Source organism: Ricinus communis, chromosome 6 (genome assembly GCF_019578655.1).
Source record: "Ricinus communis isolate WT05 ecotype wild-type chromosome 6, ASM1957865v1, whole genome shotgun sequence".
Lineage (NCBI taxonomy): Eukaryota > Viridiplantae > Streptophyta > Magnoliopsida > Malpighiales > Euphorbiaceae > Ricinus > Ricinus communis.
In genome coordinates this window covers 19,675,825-19,690,517 of record NC_063261.1, presented here as the reverse complement: position 1 = coordinate 19,690,517, position 14,693 = coordinate 19,675,825, and the positions used below count along the sequence as shown (strand labels likewise).

The 14,693-nt window shown below is 28.5% G+C and overlaps 2 protein-coding genes and 1 long non-coding RNA gene across 3 annotated transcripts; 1 reads left to right on the top strand and 2 right to left on the bottom strand.

Annotated features, from left to right (window-relative positions):
* The first annotated feature begins 6,221 nt into the window (after nt 1-6,221).
* On the top strand, nt 6,222-7,054 carry LOC125370459. Its single transcript, XR_007216472.1, has 2 exons — nt 6,222-6,387; nt 6,531-7,054. It is a non-coding gene; the product is annotated as an uncharacterized LOC125370459 (long non-coding RNA).
* Nucleotides 7,055-7,615: 561 nt separating this feature from the next.
* LOC8272245 (probable E3 ubiquitin-protein ligase RHY1A) lies at nt 7,616-10,485 on the bottom strand. Its single transcript, XM_002527438.4, has 3 exons — nt 9,939-10,485; nt 8,958-9,145; nt 7,616-8,292 (listed from the first exon to the last, which is right to left on the bottom strand). Exons 1-3 carry the CDS (start codon nt 10,146-10,148, stop codon nt 7,842-7,844), a joined length of 849 nt encoding a protein of 282 aa, XP_002527484.2. The 5' UTR covers nt 10,149-10,485; the 3' UTR covers nt 7,616-7,841.
* A 2,004-nt stretch (nt 10,486-12,489) lies between these two features.
* LOC8272246 lies at nt 12,490-14,046 on the bottom strand. Its single transcript, XM_002527439.4, has 2 exons — nt 13,853-14,046; nt 12,490-13,090 (listed from the first exon to the last, which is right to left on the bottom strand). The coding sequence occupies exons 1-2, from the start codon at nt 13,894-13,896 to the stop codon at nt 12,751-12,753; spliced, it is 384 nt and encodes a 127-aa protein (XP_002527485.2). The 5' UTR covers nt 13,897-14,046; the 3' UTR covers nt 12,490-12,750.
* Nucleotides 14,047-14,693: the final 647 nt, after the last annotated feature.

Sequence of the window (14,693 nt, the reverse complement as noted above, 5' to 3'; positions counted from 1 at the left end):
TTCTTCTTCTTCTTATTTTTATTATTATTTATTTTCCATGTTAATTGACTTTTTTTTTTGAGTTTATATTTAAAGTCAACCGACCTTAAATAAATTAATAATCACAGTAATCATAACATAACCATGAAGTTAGTCCTCATGTTCGCTATGCTTCCTTGTTTTTAGTTCAAATTCTTTGATTAAAAATTTACTTTCTTTTAAATATTATTATTTTAATATCAAAATATATTTTAATAATTTTAAAATATTTTAAAAATATATTAACAGTCGAGTTAAATATTTATATTCATATTCCAATATTTTTCTAATTTTATAAAAATAATATCTGATACTAATAAAATTATATATTCTGATAAAAAAACCGCACATTTTTTAATTTGTACATAAATTTTAAATATTTATATATTTACAAGCCACACCAAAAGATATAATTCATAGGTAAATAAATATAAACATATGAGCTGTATTTTTAAATATTAGTAAAAATAATGTAAATAGTGTTTAAATGTGAACTAAAAATTATTTGGAAAAGGAAAGGGTTGACTATGAATAAGAAGTAAAATTAAGGTAGGTGATGAATAGATTCTGGCGCGTCGGTATTATCCTCAGGGTTATTTAATGATAATTAATTGCTTGCGCATTAAGTTTTTATTTATTTATTCATTTATTTTTATTTAAGTTGGCTAAAGCTGGATTTTCTTTAATGTAAGTTTTTGGATGTTTTAAAGTAGGATTATATTTAATTCCATTGCTAAGTAAAGCCACGTAAGAAATAAATATAAAATATCGGACCATATGTAATATTTTATTTAAATACAACAATGGAAAAGTTTAGTTGTCAAGGGAAAATTTATATGCATTTTTTTTCCCTTAGTCTACAATTTTGAAGGATTTAGTATGGAGTTGTAATTGACAGTTCAAAATCGTCAAATGAATTAGAAAAAGACTAATTTTATTTTCTGATTTCGAATTGACCCAAATTAGAATTGGTATCATAATTTTAAGTTGGGTAAATTGCATAGATAGTCCCTCAAATTTTTCCTATATATCGTAATGATTTTTAAATTTTAATTTATACCACTAAATGCTCTTTTAATTCGGGTCTCGTTAAACTCTGTTTAATAAAAAAAAATGAAAAGATGATATGGATGTGGTAGAGTTAATTTTTTTTTAAGAATGGCATCGTTCTAACACGCTATATCAACATCACACTCTAATAATATGATAACACATATCTTTACTTTTATTATTTTCTAAAGGTAAAAATATTATAATTAACAACAAAATCAAAGTCATAAAAAAACAAAAAAACAATGCTCCCCCCAATCTCGTTGGAGAACTCGCGACCACATTTCTTCTTTGGAATTCGTTAAATTTTTTAATTTTAGTTTCAAACTCTGAATTCATAAGGCCAGTTAGTTTTCCTTATTCTAGAATCGAAAAGGGCACGCCAATAAGAATTTGAAAATGTCTTGAGAGCAGACATGTCGTATTGAACATCAAGGAGCTATCTAACTGACAAAGACACTTTCCTAGTAAGGGAACTCTATGCGTTGGTGGTAGGTTGAAACCTGAGCGTCCTTGTAATATTTCTAAGCGAGAAATCTGATTTTGAGAAAGAAGGACCTTATATGATCAGACATTAAAAAGAATGCACTTTGCAGAGCAATTGTTGTTTGATAAGTTCTGGCGACGGCACTCATCGCGAATGTTGCTTCCTCTACCAGAGATTGTTAAAGTTAGAGATGAAGTGTTTGATGGATCGGAGGTGGAAGCTCTGATGGAAAGAAAATAGGAAATGGGTTTATGGCTATTATGAAAAATGGAGTTTGATTTAGAGGTGACTTTGGGGTTAGGAGAAGTGAAGAGACAGCCAGAAACATTTTTGAAGAAAGGTATTTATGAGTTGATGAGAAGTGGGGAAATAAAAGTTAGTTTCTATTTGACCAAAGATCTAATTGGGTTTTTATTTCAACAAGAGTGCCAAGAGAGGTGAAATAAAAAAAAAGAAAACAAATTTGAAAAACTTGAACAAAGAACAAGATGGATATAAATTTATTTTTCTTTTGAAAAATTACCTCTTTTGAAATGAAATATTTGATTATCATTATTATTTATGTTATTATTGTATTATTTTTACAGAGATTAGAAATGTCAATGAACAATAGCATGTCAATCTAAATTAAAATAAAATATATGTGTTTTAACTTATTTTAATTAATTTTCTTTGGAAATTGTATCAGATTTTAAAAAGATGTTGTGGGGATCACTAAACAAAAATCTCTTTTAAAAAAAATATCAATACATGGATTGTCATATATATATATATATATTATGTTATTCAATTAACATAGGGTTGAGAGTAGGGTCTTTTGTTACTTTAATTGAAGTTAACAGAGGTTTTATGTCTCTAAATTAAAATGTAGAGACGGTTGTGATATACGAGCTAAAAATAGGGACCGCCAATATAAATTACTTTTTTAAATTTGATTTAGATTTTAACTAATTCAAGTCATGTTTCGCACTGACTCGCATTACAAACAAATAATAAAAGCAAGATAAGTTTTATTAATTATAAAAATAAATAAAATTTTGAATAAAATCTCATACTTTTTTCATATAGTTTTGAAATCAAAGTTATTGAGATGAAATTAATTTTGTAGTTTTTAAAATATTTTTATTGCCTGATTTGGATTATATATTAATAAATTATTTTTGAAAAATGTCTTTGAGATTTCAATGTAAAAAAAATGGAAATTTTTTTATTTGAAATACTAATTGTAATGTTTTATAAATCCTTTTTCTTTAAATATAATTTAGAGAACAACATTAATCTACTTTTTAAAAAATAAAGTAATTTCTGGAATTCAGAAAATAAAAAATAAAAACTAAAGAAAATATTTCTTCCGACTTGACTAACAAACAGAAATCAATATAAAATAACAAAATTAATTAAAAAATTGTTAAACATTGTAAAGAATTTTGACTAATATATTAATAAATTATTGAATTCAAAATAAAATTATTCTTTTTACATATTTTATATGATACTACACATTTATAACACATTAGAATAACTCAATTATAAATGAGAATAGCACCTTCAATATTCAAAGTTTCACATGCATCCTTTCTTCCAATTTCTTCTTTTATAAATAATAATAATAATAATAATAATAATCAAATATTATTTCCTGTGGTTTTCTTTTTCATTGTTCTTATATATTATTGATCTAAAAGGATTCATGGTGGGCAATAAGTTTCCTTTTCGAAAAGCAGTAAAGTTTTGATACGATGGATCACATGGAGAAAGAAAGAAAGAAGAAGAAGAAAGCTTTATTTATTCTATTGCAACATGTTTTTCTGATAAGGTATATGGCAGTTTAATAATGTCAATATCTTCATAATTTAATTTTATATTATCACCAACATTTACCAAGAATATATATATATATATATATATATATATATATATATATATATATATATATATATATATATATATATATATATATATTTTATAATACAACATTCATTCTCCTTGGTGCCTATTATATCATAGTTTAATGCCCACCAAAAATCTAACTAGGATTCTCATGAAATATTCTAGTATATAATATTATTGTAGATCATGTCAATAATGAACCTTGCCCCTTTATTTTATATGATTTCAACCACAAGTCAAATCTATTCATATCTAGAATTTCTAAAAGAATAAAATCTTATACATTTAATGGGTTTAACTGTGTGTACTTTGTATTTGTTATTAGATTTAGTATGTAATTTTTAGATATTTTATTTTAATTTTAATTTTTGTTAAATTATTAATCAAATTATTGATGCCGTGTCAATTCTAGAGATATTAAATGGAAAAACTGAGTGTATTTTCCTTATTAAAACGTTATAAGATTAATGAACTCTAAAGCTTAAAAAATAAGAGTTAATTTTATATTTCCATACAATCATATTTTAATGAGATGAGTTAACAATTATAATACTGATTTAATTTTTTTATTTAGCTGGAGTTTACGTTACATCAATAAATTTAGCGTATTTATTAAAAGCTAAAAACTGAAATCTATATTAAAATATAGTACTAAATCAAAAGATTATATGCAAAATTTGATAACAATTCCAAGTAATCTTTTTGAAAATTAGCCCATATAATATTATGATAAGTTATTTTACTTAATCATGAGTAAAATATAAATACAGTATAACAAATGTATAATATGGAAGAATGAAATTAGAAGATATATATATATATATATTATATATATATTATTGTTTTTATAGCTACTCAGTTAGTGAAAAAAAAAATCTTTATTAAATTAAGTTAATGATTTATTTTAATTTAACCTAAGCAGGAAATACATATTTTAATACTAGTAATGTTCCTTATTTTTATTTGTTCATAAGCCACTTGAACTGTGGTTCAAAGGCTCTTTGAGCCGTTGGAATTGAAATTTGAAATTTAAGGCTACTTGAAATGTGGTTCATTGGCTCTTTTGAGCTGTATCTAAGCCATTTCAAGGTTTAACTAAACAACATAAAATAAAAGATGTGTTCATAGTTTAATAACCTTTTCATTTTTCCAACAGAAGAAAATTACGTATACAAAATTAAGGAGAGGAGGGTCAATGGTCATGCACACCATAATTTGAGGCAAAGCAAAAGAATTCTAAGTTCTGTTTCTAGAATAATAATAATAATGAAGACAAAGAGAAAAGAATAGTGAGAGGTCTTGGGTGCCAAATGGAAGGCAGATGACAAAGATGGTTAGTCAATTCAAAAGCCTAGAAAGTTGTTGGCCTATTTGGAATGTTGCCAAATCTCTTAGGTGTAATTGCATTCAAAGACAGCAGTATCACTTGGACAGTTTCAGTCCCACAGGATTATGGCATCTTCAAACCATTTATCATATTCACTTCACAACCACTGGAATTGTGGACGATGGTTGTTTCTAGTTTAGTAGAATCATAGAGTTCTGGTGGACCTAACAGATTGTTCAAGTGGCCATCGTTTGCACTGTGGCTATGACTAATAAGAGATATATGAGAGAATTTAAAAGTTTTCTTTTTCGTACAAAGGAAATAAAAAGATTGAATTGTCTTATACAAGTAAGCATTTTGATTTTCTTTTGAACTTTAAATATAGCAACTAATTGAGGGAGTTTCACCACAAGCAAAATTAGCAACATTTGGACTATCTTGATCCAACTAATGTCTGCGGATGTCTTATCCAATCAAAATCTTTTCTTACTTTTCCTAATAAGACCTATCTAGATTAGAAATGATAATTTTATATGTTATCCATGTGTACCCATCTGAACCCTATCTAGTTAAATTAGATAATATCTGAGTTTACCGGGTAACAAATATGAATAATTCATACCCGAAAAGATTATATTGGTTATGGATAGAATATGAATACTACGATATCTTATCTATACTCATATTCATACTTTACCCATAATATATTTTTAAAAATTGAACGCAAAATATTAGAAATCTTATAATTCAATTGATCAATTTTGATTCTCTAATATGTTATATTCAAGGAATTTGATAAATTATTCAATATTTCTTTAATATTTTATTTATCTTTATATACTATTTGAATATATTGTATTGTGATTTTAACTAAATTTATAAGTTAAAAATTATGTACTTAAATTTTTTTATATACATTAAAATCTTGATAAATAAATGATCAATAAATTAATAATCTCGACTAAATTATAAAATTTCTCGATCTCTATGCGGACCGATGCACTAAATGAATAATCTCATTTAATGTATAAAATAATAAATTTTTGTAGCCTATATATATATATAAACTCTACTCTTTATGCATATAAATGTTAATTTTTGAATTATATATATATGCACATTAACTTTTGACCATATTCTTTTTTTTATCTGTAAACCATACATTAATCATGATAAAAAATATATAAATAAATAATTAAATATAAATTTTTAAATTGATAAATTAATAAAATATTCATTGATAAATAAATAGTCTCTATAAAAAATAATACTTTTTAATCAAAATAATATTATTTTATAGTAATTTTATTATATTTTGATAACTACTTTAGTAGTAATTTATCTACAGATTACTCAAAATGTTATGGGTATGAGAAGGAGTTTAATATTTATTATCCAAATGGATACGGGCGTACATTTTTTTGAATAAGAATGACGGTAGAATATTAATGTTATCCTACGCTAAACCAGGTGATTACAACACTTCTGACTTCTTGGTCTCGAAGATCAAAACACCCAGTAAATTATTTCTCCAATAATCTAAGGAAATTTTGATGGTTGTCGCACTGCAAATGGCCGCTTTTTGATATGAAGATCTCATCAATTTCCAGCTTGTGTAAGTTGGTTACGAGATGAGTTTCAAAGTTTTGATGAATTCTTTGTTATGTGAAACCAAAGTTTTACTTATTCAAACACCAACTCATCACGAAACAATAAAAAATGTGAAATTACTCATTTTCGGTACCTTTTGAATTTCAGTTGTAGGAAATCTTATAACGCCGCGTGCAAGCTAAAGGTAATGAAAGTGGTGTCTTTGGAATGAAAATGCAATAGTTCGGGACTTCTGTAAAGCAAACAATCCAGATCCACTGCTGCTCGAAGAGGTTATCTTTTTTCTTTTTACTTGGGTAATTTAAATTAAGGTATGCAACTTCTTACTCAATCCCATCCAGTGGCAACATATGCAGCTATACAATAAATTCATCCATCTTGTCTGGTTCCTCATTTTTATATGAAAATGAGACTGGGGTTGCGAGATTTGAAAAAGTCAGAATGCGGTTCATTCAATTGGTGCCAAATCCATTTTATGGGTACAAAATACAGCACAAAATGTTATGTGGGCATTGGATGTTTAAACCCGAATTACCTTGTCTAGAAGTAGTTGAGATAATCAGATGTCCATGTTGTATTGTGGATTTAGAGATAGCGGTATTTAATTTATTACTTTAACAAGGATTTGTACCAATATGGAAGTGACTAAATATAATTGAACTTTTGATGCAGATGATTGGGTTTGGTTATAAGGTGATATGCTGTGTTTTCATCAATAAGTAGACTATGATTACTAAACCAAATCAGGCAATTAATGTTGATTGTGGTGATAATCCTACAGTTTGCGAGATTGAAGGGAACGCTTTTCAATCCAAAATCGAGTTCATGAAGCAATTGGAGAGTAATAGTAGTATAAAAATCCAAAGATGAATAGAGAAATAAAAAATATCACTACTGTATAAACAAAGAGTTTGAGAGTAAGCATTATAAAAACTCCAAGATCTTTTTTTGGTTTGGAAAAAAAATAAGTTCTCTATTTTTATACCACATATTCTATTTTAACACCACGCAAAAGGTGTTCGATAAAATATAAGAATACGCAGATGCAGAAAAGATATGCTGCAAGAAGATGGTGCAAAAGATATTCATCTCAATTGCATGAAAATTCAGCATTGCTTCTGGGGCTTACGGGGGAGTTTCCGAAAGAGAGGGTATACAGCAGCATTGCTGGAAATTGTGCTTTGCTTCTGTTATAAATAGGATTCTGCATAATGGATATCATGAACTCTGGCTTTGACAGGAATTTTTCAATAATAATAATAACAAACATTAACATCCGTTAGTCATGTGATTCGCCTGATGGCATAAATCAACTGAACTTAGATGCAAAAACGTAGACAAAAAGAGGCAAGTTTTGTGATCTGGTACATTGTGGGCACCAAAATTACAAACCACTATGTAACAGAAGTTCCACAAAAAGAGAAGAAAAGCTCATTCAGAAAGACACCTATTTACGCTTTATGAACTGCGACTACTTACAGCTATATCTCTTCGACAATATGGACAGTCACCACAAGTTCGAACCCAGGGATCCAGGCAGGAAGAGTGGAACCTATGGTTACATGGTAAGCAAATAAGCTTATCTCCATCCTTGAAACTTTCAAGACATATACTACAATCCCATGAGGCCTGAGAAACAATCCCTTCAACACCCTTTTCCCAGCTGCTAAAGATTTCCAACTGCAAACATTCAAGATCTTCTGGAGTTAGACCAGGTGGTTTCTTCTTGTATGATTCCTCTGCCAGTTGAAGTCTTTCTGTTGTGTAAATTGACTCCGTAAAAGAGGTTCCTCTGGAAGACCTGCCTGGAGCAATGTCAGTTCTCCAGTCCCCCGTGTCAACAATCCTCAAGTCATCACCAAATGTGAACTCCCTGTCATAAATACCAAAGGATGCTCTGCTACTTCGCCTGATTAAGCCAAAATGAAAATATCAACACCCAGCACACAACCCAAAACCAAGGATTTCAGGATTACTTTAAAACCAGTAATAGCTGACAGGAATGGATAAAGCACAAGCATCTCTGCTGAATCATGTAAATTATGAAATAAATAATGAGTATCAATAGGAAGAGACAGAAACAAATATAAGAGCAAGCACTGATTATGCACTTGCAGTGATAATAGCAACACAATAGCATAAGCAGTGGTGATCAACATCTTACATTTACGACATCAGCACTTATGTCAAATGTCATTTAAATTATTATCAAATCAACAAAAATACAAGACAACCTTGGCCAATAAATTTTTACTCCCTCCCATACAGATTACACCTAGCAATAGGATACTAGGATCCTAAGAAGTGTTAGGTCTGTATCTTTCTACTCCTTTTGTTTTTGACTGGTAACTGGGCAGAGCTGTATGGCTCTGAAAGGATTTATTAGACTCAACTCCATCAAGTAGAGCCACTATGGGAAAATTAAAAATAGCACCATGGTGGTCGCATTGACATTTTGAAAATGTCAAAGTAGCTATAGTTAGTAATTAAGTTATAAGTTCATGCTAGCCATGTATAATGATAAACCTGTAGACATACTTAAAACATATGGAATACAACAAATAGCAAAATCACCTGTTTCCGGATAATGAAACGCCTCTCAATCTTTCAAGAAGTCTTGCCCTTGCAAGTAGCACAGCTCCAGGAAGCCTGTCATTTCCAGTCATTCTTGGTCTGCTTGTGCTGCTTAAAGTTTCTGTGTTAATACTGTTTCCTGGTGCAAGTTGACTGGTAGCCTGATCAAGCCGAACTGATGCACGGTCCTGACAAAGCCAAAAGCATTACAAGAATGAGCAGAAACAACATATCAAATAACCAACCAAGATTACTAAATTAAGAAATCGGTGAACTAGAGATTGCATAAATACTAATAACACATAGCACATTTGCAAAAAAAGAGCGCAGAGACCAATATATCCAAATTTGGACCATTTAATACACTTATTATAGTTGGCTAAAGTTTCAATCTTTTAAAGAGAGAGCAACCCATCGAGGCAAGTCACATGTGATCCCCTTTAAAACTTTATGGTCTTTGATCACAAATCACAAGTACATACAAACAAACAAATTTACTTGAGTTGAAAGAATAAACCATGAAAACTACCCGTAAACGAAGTCCCATATTTGATGCCACAACCAATTCTAATTTCTCCAGAATTATGATGTTTACAAGTTAGTGTAGCTTAGCTACTACAGTTCCTGCACCATTACTGCCTTAGTTGCCTTACATAGAAAAACAAAATTGACAATCAGAAAGCTACTCATTGTTGGCCAAATTTTTTAAATTTCATCTCAATTGTGCAATTAAATTTGTCTGAAATTAATTATATTGAATTGAATTCTTATTTAGTCAATTCTCATATTTAGTATAATTCAATTCTTTCAGCGTAGAGAAAATCAAGGAATTTTGAATAAAATCAGTGCCAATTTCTTTTTATCTTTTAGCCTTACAAAACACTAATGTTCAAGATACTTCTACTTCTAAACCTTAAAGAAAATAAAAATTGATTCAAATGAAATTAATAAATGGGAAAAGAACATTTTTGAGGCACTTACAGAGTGAGAGGAAAGGCGATGGCGAACATGCGGTGATGATCTCCGGGAAGGATCACAGCCATCCAAATCATGACGGCTATGAGTATGAGTATGATGATGAGGATGGCGCCGAGTGTAATTGAAGTGAAAATTACGGTCAGATTCGAGTTCTAGATCTGCTCGGCCTACACGCGACCTTCTCTGATAAAATAACTCCGATGCGCTCGTCATGCACTATTTTAATTTATACCCACCAACACCACAACAACAACAACAACAGCGCTGCAATTGAATTTGAAACTCTCAATCTATTATTTATTTCTTTTAAGAAAAAGAATTTATATGAAGAAATTAAAAAGGACAAAATGGTCCAAACAAACAAATAAAGAAAAGGAGGAAATTAAGAGAGGAATTGCGGAGAAGAAACGCGGGAAGGTAATTGAGATTGTAACAGACGCAGAGGTAATGAAAACGAAAGACAAATCGATTCCGTTTTTTTTCTTGTTTGTTTGTTTTTGTGTGAGAAAGGAAAAGGGAAAGTGAATTCTGGGAATTTGGATAGATATTATTAAATATGATGACCGATGATGCTGATCATAAAAAATAAAAATAAAAAAAGAATTATTTAAATTTCCGTGACGAACGGGTTGGAAAAATTAATATTAATTTTTGAATTTTGACTTTATTTTGAAATTTTTTACGTTGTTGTCTTTTTATTGCTCCACTTGTTCGGTCGTTACGGATAAGACTATAAATGTCTCAAGCTGCTCTTTTATTATTCTTCTGTTTTGGAGTTTTGCCTAAATAAAAAATCGCTTTAATTTATTTATTGAGATTTATTTAGCAGATAATTTAGGATTAAATAAGAATAAATTGGCTTATTAAACTCATAAGTGGTAACTTAGGTCGTTTATAAATTCATATATTCACTTTTATAAATTGAAATATTTATATATTTGATATTTAAATATATAGATTGTAATAATTATAAAGATATTTGCTTGTATTACTTAGTACAATTTAAAAATTGATTAAATGTATTAAGTAATTGTATTTAATTATAGTACTAATTTCTTATAAAAAAGAATAAATATTGAATAACTAATTTTCTATTTATAATTATTGATTATTGTAAACTCGTGAAATGTAAAAGAAATAATTTATCTAAATAATAAATTAAAAAGCTCTCAATATGGATTAATTTATATAATTATGACATCAATTAGTCTTTATATAAGAAATAAGTTAATTAATAAATTTGTTTTTGTGACTAAAAAAATATTTTTATTTTATATAAGAATGAGAAGCAGCCTAAATGTGCATATTATAAAAAATTAAAAAATATATATTATTAAGCTAATAGTAATATTTGAATATGACAAATGAAATATATTTTTATTAATTGTTGTTGTAAAACACATATATTTTAATTATTTAATAATTTTAACACTTTAATTTTTAATTTAATATAATAATATTTAAATTTTATTTTTATAATTTATATAATTTTTAATTAATAAATATATAAATTTTATTTTATAAGAATTTTTAAAATATATATATATATATATATATATATATATATATATATATATATATATGGATGTGTTGGATAAAATTATATTTTAAAAAGTATTAAATATAATAAAAATTATAAACTAGATTTAAAATTAAAAAATAGTTTCTAAATATATATATTTTTCTTTGATTAAATTTGGAATCCGGATATAGTTTTCGAATTTCATTTGAAGCATAATTTGTGTCTTTGTGACGGACACGATATGGTGGAGTATATCTTTATGTCATTTTGTTGGCTATGTTAAATTGATTTTTACACGCCAACAACATTACTTTGATGCCACGAATGCATTATTTGAGTGAATTGGTTTGGGTGTCTTACCCATTGAAACTTATTTTTTTACTTTTTATTTTTTATTTTTTATTTTTCATTTATAATTAATTATTTTTTTATATTTATCAAAAAAAAAAAATTTATCGGTTCAATAAAAAAGGATGACTTAATTCTTAAATTCAAGTCTAATTTTTTATTTTAATTGGAAACGCGGCAAACAGCCAAGAATAAGGTATATAGAACACATTTTTATTATATAATCTAATTTCATGTTAAATCAATGACTTTTGACAATTAATGCTTCTCTTTGAATTTTGTTTAACAATACATAAGCTACAAACCATAACCTAAATTTAAAATTTATTTAGCTTCTTATTTCTTTTTAATGCTCAAAATTGCTTAACGACTTAGATATTTGAATTTGTATGATTTTGTATAATACAAGACAAATGTTTTCCTACCCAAAAGTGAAAAACAATTTCTGAATGACCTACCATTATGAATTTTAATTATAATTATTGATAACTTAGTTAAAGAATAAGCTATTAATAAGCTTTTCAAGTCCAATATGAGTTTTGGTATATTTGAAATAATGGTTAGAAATAGTTGGACCGGGTTATCCGGCCATTTATTCTGATAACTAAATCAGTAATGATTTTAAGTTATAAAGTATGTAGTATATAAAGACTGAAAGTCTTCTAGTCTTTCAACACATAAAAATATTAAAAATCGTGTAATTAGGTGTAATTATACCATAGATGAAGGATAAAGAGTTTTATACACTTAGAACTCATATTTTCCTGCACTTTTCTTAGCCATGAAAGGACACAAAAAGCTTTAAGGGTTATAGGATTATGATAGTTTCTTTCCCTACAAATAGTATATAGTCTCTCAAGCATACATATATTGCATGTGATTAACTTATACTAACATAATTATTCTAATAATTTAGGCAGTATTTAAAGTAAGTTAATTTTTAATTTAATACAAATTAAAAGACAAATAATGATCAGAAGGAACATCAGGGTCCGGCCTCTCAACGCCATCAACAGTCCTCAGCCAATATGTCTGATTAAAAGAAGCTGCACCTTCTGGGACATCGTCCATAACCCTTTCATGCCCTTTGGGGACATATATCCCTGTGCGAGGATGAGGTACCCAGCATGACGAATTGTAGTTCATCTTTCCTTCATGGCTCAGGTTTCCTGACTCTTGATGTTGTTCATTTTGCTGCTGCTGCTGCTGCTGATTATGGTGGTGGTTATGATCGTATCCTGCAGCTCGATAACTACTAAAATGGCCCTGGACTTGCTTTGCTTCCCTGGCATTCAGGCAAATAATAATATTACTGTTGAGATACGGTGTTCATATTAGTGTCGAGTCTTGTTTTATAATGCTTTAGATGAATAAGTTCTTTGTCAAATCAAGTAAAGCTTTACAGTGGAAGAATATATATATATATATACACAAACACATACACACGTGACAGAATTGTCAAGCAAAAGTTGGAATTTGAAAATTACTTCCACTTGAAAAATAGGTTCTGATAGTACCCAAACATCAATAATTTGAGGATTAATGAAGCATATTCTTACAGAAGAACTGTGAACATTTTTGACTTTGAATCGCTAGAACCAAAGAATATGGCTGTGGAAGGATCGGCTTTTAGCAAAAAAGTATTTCTTACTTTCTATAAAGATCACCGCTTTCACGATTGCACTGAAGTTTGATCTCTAATGGAAAAATAAACGGGCTAATGCGTATATGCATGCACCTAAAATTTACATATTTAAAACTGGCCTTTTTAATATCGCAGCAGCAGTTCACCGTTGGATTGTTAAAAGGAAAAAAGAAAAGCCTGTTCAAACATCTAGATGGTGAAAAAGAAAAAGAAAGAAAATGTCAGGATGCCAAGTGGTAAAAGGTGTAAAGTGAAGGGTGGAATGACAGCAAACTGGCATTAAACAAACATGAACTAGCATGATTATTTAAATTAAAAGAATAATATGTAAATAATACAGTTATATGTTGATAATCGAAAATAAAACAGCCAGTATTTAACTTAAGACACCAAGTACATTACCTAAGAATAAACATCCTTGTTCTTGCAATCCCAGCCTTAACCATGGCAGAAGTACAAAAAGCAGGCAAATGCTGACAAAGGCAAAAGGGTTTGCACGAAATCTAAAAGCTGATGTTCTTGCAAGCTTGAGAGGTTCTTCCTGTTCTCTATGCATGAATTTATAGTAGTGACTGGTGTTTATGAACATATCGTCTCTTTTTTTTCAAAAAGAAAGAATTTTGTCGTTAATTGAGTCACATCAGAAGAGGAGAATAAGTTCTGATTTGTACAGATGTGAAGATGATGGAAAAAAGTACACAAGCATTGGACAATTGAAGCAAAAGTGGACAGCCAAAACCTTCTTATTTCTTTTCCATTTTTTTTCTTAACAACAGATAGAAATAATGGGTGCTAGCAATATCTTAAATCTGTGGTTCTAAACCCTCCATAAATAGTTAAAGAAAATTAATGGTTCATAGATTTGATGCCCTTGTTATAATATTCTGATATCTAAAGATCAAGCACCTTAGATTTCTTTGTAAAAGAGTGGTCTTTGTTTGTGATTTGTGACTGTCATTGGCATTAATGTCTTCCTTCCCTTAATCACTTCCAAAGCTAACACTTTCTTCTTCTTCTTTTGCACTTCCTCATAGGCTTAGCATGAACATAGTCAGAAATATACGTGTCTCGTTTTCATTAATACTTCAAATTAAGTTCAAAGTAAACCTAAAATTTGATAGAATAACCCTGCTCTATAAATATATAAAAATTAATCATAAAATTCAATATCAATTACTTTTTCGTTACCTCATTCAAAATACTCGTTATTTATCGAATAATTGAAGGCAATATTTCACCTGAA